Source organism: Terrapene carolina, unplaced genomic scaffold (assembly GCF_002925995.2).
Source record: "Terrapene carolina triunguis isolate 2854851 unplaced genomic scaffold, T_m_triunguis-2.0 Scaffold210, whole genome shotgun sequence".
Lineage (NCBI taxonomy): Eukaryota > Metazoa > Chordata > Testudines > Emydidae > Terrapene > Terrapene triunguis.
In genome coordinates, this window is record NW_020664561.1 from 11,424,439 (window position 1) to 11,432,948 (window position 8,510).

An 8,510-nucleotide genomic window follows, 5' to 3' on the forward strand; every position below is an offset into this window, starting at 1 on the left:
ACAGCTATATCAGAAAATGAATGATTGTTTGGTTATTTCATTTACCAAAGGTAATTGAAGCAGATATTTATGAAGTCATTGGGAGGTGAACTATCTCCAATTCAACAGGTTAATCATTAATATTTGGAGGATTTTCTTGCCATACTGTATTAGGAGGAGAACATCACCAGACAGACATTTAAATTGTTTTATTTAACTGAAACAACAACGTTATGTATTCTGGATTTTTTTTCTTCAACAGCAAACATAATATTTTAACAAAACAAGCATATGAATTTTGGAATTTAGTTAAACATTCAATTTTTTTTTAAAATCAGGTTTGTTTTTAATTGTTTTTAACTAAAATAGTTAAATGAAATATATAGTTTAAAAAAAAACCCCAAAATTAAATTGACTATGTTAGCCAGGTCAACGTGAGAAACTTAAAATATTGGCTTCTGCAGCTAACTCAGTCGTCTTCACCTTCATTTTACTGTTTGTTCATAATCTGGAAAACAAAAACAGGCTTTCCTGCTTTTTTGAGGTCCCAAACGATTTCTCAATTTGGAATGAAGTAGTCCAAAGGAAGAAAATATTCTTTCTACACTGGCAGAAGGAGCTACTGCTGTTAAAAGTGAAATTATCACTTCAACAGTCTCTGAACCCAAGTGCTTAAGTGACTTCCACCAGTTCACTGGCGTGACTTTCTTTAAAACATCATCAGCAAACATATATTTCTTGAATGGTTCTTATTCCCAAACTGGGTCTCTTTTACAGCCTGCTGCCCTGAAAGGTTTTCCTTTCTAGTGAGAGAATGGTATGGTAGATCTCAAATCAATGAAGGCTACACTTAGAAAGACCTCAAGATTTCTGGAATATGCTGCTTCCCTTTTGTTTCTACTGCCCGTCCCTCCCTTCACACCTTTATCTCCAGACTTCTTCTCCTTGTCCAGATCTATTCCACCCCCTACAATCTTTTCTATTCATTGAATTTTTTGAAACTTTGCACTTTTAGAGAGAAGGTAAGGGATTGACTCTGTGTACACAAATTTGCAGAGGGACAATAGGGTTGAGGTCTGTTATTTCTCACCTCTCTTATTTCTTTATTTTTATTTATTTATTTTTGCTGTTAAGAAGCATGTTATCTCTTGTCAGGATTCCCTCCCCACTCTGAACTCTGGGGTACAGATGTGGGGACCCGCATGAAAGGCCCCCTAAGCTTATATTCCAGCCCTTATATAACCAGCTTAGGTTAAAAACTTCCCCAAGGCACAAATTCCTTTCCTTGTCCTTGGACAGTATTGCTGACAGCACCAAGTGATTTGAACAAACATTTAGGGAGGTTTCAGAGTAGCAGCCGTGTTAGTCTGTATCCGCAAAAAGAACAGGAGTACTTGTGGCACCTTAGAGACTAACAAATTTATTAGAGCATAAGCTTTCGTGGGCTACAACCCACTTCTTCGGATGCATATAGAGTGAAACATTGAGGAGATATATATATACACACATACAGAGAGCATGAACAGGTGGGAGTTGTCTTACCAACTCTGAGAGGCCAATTAAGTAAGAGAAAAAAAACTTTTGAAGTGATAATCAAGATAGCCCAGTACAGACAGTTTGATAAGAAGCAAGTGTGAGAGTACTTACAAGGGGAGATAGATTCAATGTTTGTAATGGCTCAGCCATTCCCAATCCCTGTTTAACCCTGAGTTGATTGTGTCTAGTTTGCATCTCAATTCCAGCTCAGCAGTCTCTCGTTGGAGTCTGTTTTTGAAGTTTTTCTGTTTTAAGATAGCCACCCGCAGGTCTGTCATAGAATGGCCAGACAGGTTAAAGTGTTCTCCCACTGGTTTTTGAGTATTATGATTCCTGATGTCAGATTTGTGTCCATTAATTCTTTTGCGTAGAGACTGTCCGGTTTGGTTCAACTCAGGGTTAAACAGGGATTGGGAATGGCTGAGCCATTACAAACATTGAATCTATCTCCCCTTGTAAGTACTCTCACACTTGCTTCTTATCAAACTGTCTGTACTGGGCTATCTTGATTATCACTTCAAAAGTTTTTTTTCTCTTACTTAATTGGCCTCTCAGAGTTGGTAAGACAACTCCCACCTGTTCATGCTCTCTGTATGTGTGTATATATATCTCCTCAATGTTTCACTCTATATGCATCCGAAGAAGTGGGTTGTAGCCCACGAAAGCTTATGCTCTAATAAATTTGTTAGTCTCTAAGGTGCCACAAGTACTCCTGTTCTATTTAGGGAGGGACCACTTGGAGCCCTGTCCTCCCCCCCAAATATCCCCCCAAGCCCCTTCACCCCCTTTCCTGGGGTGACTTGAGAATAATATGCCAACCAATAGGTTAACAAAGTGAGCAGAGACCAACCCCTTTGGTTTTTAGGACACTAAAAATCAATCAGGTTTTTAAAAGAAGAATTTTATTTTTTTTAAAAGTAAAAGAATCACACCCGCAGAAATCAGGATGGAAGGTACTTTTTACAGGGTAATAAAAATATTTAAAACACAGAGGATTCCCCTCTAGGCTTAGTTTTAAAGTTACCCCAAAAAAACCAGGAATAAACCTCCCTCTTAGCATAGGGAAAATTCACAAGCTAAAACAAAAGATACACCTCTACCCCGATATAATGCTGTCTTCGGGAGCCAAAAAAATCTTACTGCGTTATAGGTGAAACCGCGTTATATCGAACTTGCTTTGATCCGCTGGAGTGCGCAGCCCCGCCCCCCCCCGCAGCACTGCTTTACCACGTTATATCCGAATTCGTGTTATATCGGGTCGCGTTATATTGGGGTAGAGGTGTAATCTAATGCATTTTCTTGCTATTACCGTATATACTCGTTCATAAACTGAATTTTTTAAGTAAAAAAGGGAAGCACCAGAGAAGGGGGTCGGCTTATGAACGGGTATAGAGAGGGAGAGGTGGGACACGGTCCCTCCCCCCAACAGAGGGAGCAAGGAGAGACAGCACAGCCAGAAGGGAAGAGGTGGGGCCAGAGTCTCTCTGCTTCTGGCCATGATGCTCTCCCCCCAGCCTCCGAAGCAGCTGCAGATCCGGGGCTGGCAGGCTGCAGCTGTGCCGCTCGGCCCTGCCCCCCAGAGCAGGCTGTGGCCACGCCGCCGGAGCACACTGTGGCCGCGCCGCTCGGTCTGGCCCGCCATAGCAAGCTGCAGCCGCGCTGCCCAGCCTGCCAGAGCAGCTCCAGCCAGGTCAGAGACATCCTCCCCTGGCCCATCCCAGATAAGGTGGGACGGGGGAGAGTGTGGGGGTCCCGGGCAAGGGGTGGGGTCATGTAGGGGGTGGTCACAGGGGTTACTCCCCTGACCCCCCACTTCTCCCCCCCCCCCCCCCCCAAATTTCCCCACCAGTTGCTGTCCCGGCCCGTCAGGGTAAGCAGCTGGTGTGCCGGGACACTTTGTTTACTTAGGTTTACCTCCATGCCTGCGGACGCTCAAGGTAAACAAACCATCTCGGCCCGCCAGCGGCTTATCCTGATGGCCCGGGAGCCAAAGTTTGCTGACCCCTGATTTATAGAGTCGGCTTATGAACGAGTTATAAAAATTTTCCATTTTTACTTATCCATCTTGTGGGGGAGTCGGCTTATAAACGAACCGGCTTATGATCAATTTCTGTAATTTTAGATGTATCATTATAGGATCTTTTTTGGAGCTGGTTTACCTACTTGGTCTCTTTCTTTGTCCCAAGAGGGAATCAACAAAGAGAGCACAAACAAAACCTTCCTCCCCTTTTCTCCCCCTCCCCCCCCCAGATTTGAAAGTGTCTTCTTTCCCCATTGGTCCTTCTGGTCTGGTGCCAACTAGGTTAATTGAACTGATTAACCCCTTACACGTAAGTGATTCTGTACCTCTGGCCAGGAGGGATTTTGTTACTGCATACATAAAGGTTGTTACCCTTCCCTTTATATTTGACATCTCTGGAGACACAAATCCACAGTTTGAGAACTGCAAAACTAAGCATCTCTGATGGTATCTTCTAGACTGAACACTTGCATAGATAGAAAGATTAACCTAAATAATCTATACAGAAGCCCCTGGAACTCCATAAAATTGGGTCCCTAATCCATGAACTATTGGAACTCATTTACAAAACTTTTCTTAATCATTACCTGAATATATTGTCTCATACTATAGAATTAGAATTTATAATCCCTATTCCATGAGGCATCTAATGTTTTGTTCAGGACAAGTTAGGTGAGAAAAGGCCTTATCCACCATATTACTGCCTGGTGTGTCTGTCTCTGCAGTGGCTTTCCCTTTTATTTTGATTTTTCTTTTCCTTGAAGGAATACCCAGACGTTTTTCTCCGCTTCTCTTTTATTTTACCTCCCTTTGCTGAACGGTGATGGCATTGGTGAGTTAGACTGGTTTCTTTCCTTCTGCAGTCTCTCCAGATCCTAAGCCCACACAGCCTAGTGACAGTCATCCCAGAGAACTTCAAGTGACTACCTTATAAAAGCCAAAATCTTCCCTCAAAGTAAAGTAAAATAAAATAAACATAGCTGGGCTTGATTCTCTGCACCCATTCTCACAGAATTAATCAACAGGGTTTACGAATCAAAATGTTACAAGAAAAAGACAAAGAAGGCAGTATAGCCATCTTCAGTATGACACCTCAGATTCTACATCACTCAAGGAAGGAGATTTGTTAGAATCTGATTCTGAAGACTCAGATTCCCTCACAGAACAGTCTGTTTCCTCATGAATATTTTAAAACCACAGTAAGGAGACACTGATCTTAGTTATACCTCCAGAATAAACCAAGCAGAAATCCAGTCTCTTTATAGGGGAAATATTTCCCCTCCAGCTCAAAAATTGAAACTTATTTCCCATCAGTGCAGTTGTTGAGGAAGTGATCAGTTCAGAATGAAAATAGCCATTGAAAGAAGTGCCTTAATAGACATCTCATGAAATATTATAAATTCCAGGATTAAAAAAACCTACCTACTGTTTGGTGCAGATACCAGGGATGTGGCTGTGACTGCTGAGGCAAAATAAATGGTCATGCCCATTGACAGATTCTTCCCCTTCCCCATTGACAAAGTGGACTGGAAAATAGAATTCTCATTGTGTAGGAATAATTAAGCCACAGATGAATCTCTTCTGTCTCGCCATCTATTTTGCTTGAATATATCTAACATGGTTTAGAGGACTGCTCCCACTGAAAGACAGAGACAGCCTTTCTTAACATGAAATCGGTCACAGCATCCTTCAAGGAAAATGCCACTGTGGATTCAATCACAATGTCCACCTGGTCAAACGCATCCAGTGCAATTACTAGGACACCCATGAATCCTGTCCGGAGAGCAGACAAGCAAGCAAAACAACTTGTGGCTTCCATTTCTTTTTGCAGCTGAAAAGGTGAGAGAGACTAGGCAAAGTGTGTGGTGGAAATTCAGAAAAGGAAATCTTTCTGCTGTAGGGTGCCATAAAAGGGATTTCAGACAGTTCCATTTGTTTTCTACTATGATCACTCCAGGATCAACAGAAGAGGTCAGACACCAAACATTGGAAGATATGGAAACAGGAATTTCATGGGAGGAAAGTCCTGGCAGGAGCGTGTGCAATCCTTAAGCGCAACAAATGCCCAGGCTCTCCACTTGGGAGAAGCAGCAGATCCCTGTCTGACTAGCAGATCTCTCTCTTTCTCTCCCTCTTTTCCCCCTCCCCCATGTGAAAGAACTCCATTGTAGACAGATGGGTTCTTATGATAGAAGAGCAAGGGTATTTCAGTCTGAAAAGTTCCCAAAAGATTGCTGCATTACAGACATTTAAAAAAAAATAAATCTTCAAAACAAACTGGGTTGTTCTTGGCAGTAGAACCACTACTTTCCATTGGGACTGTAGAACCAGTTCCCCAAAGGAGAAGTTATCCAACTTCTCTTTTACTTGCAGAAAAGGTCTGGAGTGATCAGGCCCTTATTGGACATCAAAGATCCTCAAGTACAGGGGATTCCAAATGGAGACTCTTTCACACTGAGTATTTATCAAAAGTGATTTTCTCATTCCAATTGGGTGCATGGATGTGTCTCAAGATTTGCCTTCTCTCACTCATATTATCATTAGAGGCCCTATATTTTGACCATAAGTATTTCCTAAAGGTTCTAGTCACTCATTGCCAAACTTTGCTCTGGGGAATGTGAATGTAATGCATTCCTGGATCACTTCCTCATTTGGAATATGAATGAGAACCACAGAGATCGCTTTGAGAACACTGCAGGAACAAAGATTTTTCATCAATAATTAGAAAAGCATCCTACTTTCCACTCAATTCTACAGCTGGGAGAAATTGTTTATACTTCCAAAGGCATCATGTATCTCTTAGCAAACAGTCTGACAAATTAAAGTCTGTAATCTCAAAGATACACTTTGGAAATACTTGTGGTCTCTTGTTGGTACTATGTTAACAGTATACAGTGTATTGTATATCATATTGATATGAAATTAAAGAATGTGTGTTCCTATATTTGAAGCCCTAAATGGTTTAGGTCCTCACTATTTGAGAGACCTCCTGCCTCTCTGATGTATCCACATCTGTTAGTCATGTGAGGTGCTTCCTGGGATGGGAGGGGGTTACTGGGGCTGAGGAGGCCTTCTCAGTGTGATTGTGATTAAACACCTTATGAGTTGAATACAATAGTTGTGTGTTAATTTTGTTGTACCAATAAAGTGGAAGCCAGTGGAGTAGTGCTTGGTTTTGATAAGTTATGGTACTATGTCTGTGGTGTTAAAATTGTGTAAATGTTTAAAGGGCTTGAGAGAAACAGTAATAAATTGAAACAAATGAAGCTACTTTGCTATTTGGCCATTTAATAATTGGCAGATTGTCAAAATACAAGTATTCAGTATTCATGCAGACAAACTCTGTTGCATGCACTTAACCCCAGATTTGTGCATGTAGATAAAGGATTGAGCAGATGCAAAACTGTGCATACTGAAAATCTGACCCATACTGTGTAGGATTTTGCATTACTTTGTGAGGTAGATTTTTTGTGCTGTGTGTATGTTGTGTGATGTAGACGAGGCAAATGTATCATTGTTGTTGGTGCATGTACCTATACAATTTGGAAGTAAGAAATTTTAACTAGATCTGCTCCTTCAGAATTAATTGTAGATAAATAGCAATGGAGAGCTGCATTTTCCATATAAAATCCTGGTGGTAGTTGGGGTGGAGGTATTAGGGAAGGAATCATAATTTGATAGTTTTGAAAATCTTTTTTTCAGATACTAGAAATTAGAAATAATTTGTTAGAATTTAGAAGTAAATGAATTATTAGGGGCTCTATTTTTAGGTTTAAATGAGAAATCACCTGTTTTTCTCTCATGACTTGCTGCCATGTTACCCAGGTTGTTTGATGACATGACATTCTGGGCTAATTACAAGGCCAGTGATTCACATTTTCAATGCGGGCAGTCAAGCAGTCTCTTAAATAAGACTGGGTATTGTGGATAAACAACTAACACAAGAAAGGGGCCATTCTAGTTCCTGCCACTGCAACCACCGGAGGAGATGATGGCCCTCTCAGTTTTGTTTGTAAACTTTTTTTTTTAAATTTAGTGTACAGTTTAATGAAACATACTGGATTATGTATATAAGATGCAACTGTCGATGCATATCAGTTAGATACATTTTTTTTCTTCAATAAACGTCTTGAAGAAATTACCTTAAACCAAACCTCTAAACATGTCATCCCTCTATGCTCTTCCAGGCCACATGTAAATCTAAAAATAGAACTTTCAGTCTGAAACCCACCAAATTGCTATTGTGTTATTTCATCCATTTCAAAACACAACACAACAAAACAAAATACCCCAAACCCTGAATTCAACCAAAATCAAACCCTAAAATCAGATTTTGAAAATTTAGGAATAGTATTTACTTAGTAAACAATGAGATTTTTTTCTGTATATGTCTTCTTTGCATCCAACCCAATAGATGCAAACATACCAAAGCAGTCTGGAAAAAGTTTAACTCTACATATTTGTTACCTCAGTGCATTGTTGCATTTCATTGCCAAAATAAAGAAAATGAAGATTTGAGTACCTTGAAATGTATATAACCATGTCTGTCTTTGTTTTGTACTGAATATGCTGATGGCACTCAATAAACTATAAATATTATAAACCAGTTGTCATCCTCATATTCTAGGAATTGTCAAGTTGTGGGTGGAATAAGAAAGAGAAGTACAGTTCTGCTCCAAATGCAGTTGCCTTCACAAGAAGATTCAACCATGTGAGTTCTTATTATAATAATGGCAACATGATTGTATGTATCAGTGTTAAAAATCATCCAAGTGGAATGTTTAATCTATATATTTTTGTCATTCACTGCTAAATATTTGGGGATTGACATGCCTGTGATGTAAACGGCTTGCTTAGGTGCAACAGTGTGATTACTTTAGTCCTGTTTAGTATCAGAGGGGTAGCCATGTTAGTCTGAATCTGTAAAAAGCAACAGAGGGTCCTGTGGCACCTTTAAGACTAACAGAAGTATTGG

General features: G+C 40.3%; 1 protein-coding gene across 6 annotated transcripts in view; it reads left to right on the plus strand.

Moving 5' to 3' along the window:
• Nucleotides 1-8,510, plus strand: part of LOC112105868 (ras-specific guanine nucleotide-releasing factor RalGPS1) — a 294,309-nt gene that overhangs the window by 89,707 nt on the left and 196,092 nt on the right. For 5 of the 6 annotated variants that reach the window (XM_026655681.1, XM_026655680.1, XM_029912319.1 and 2 more), the window contains one exon: nt 8,163-8,246. The exons of the other annotated variant lie outside the window; for it this stretch is intronic. In XM_026655681.1, the coding sequence (XP_026511466.1) occupies nt 8,163-8,246 (84 nt within the window). The remainder of the gene's footprint in view (nt 1-8,162; nt 8,247-8,510) is intronic. 6 annotated transcript variants of the gene reach the window in all.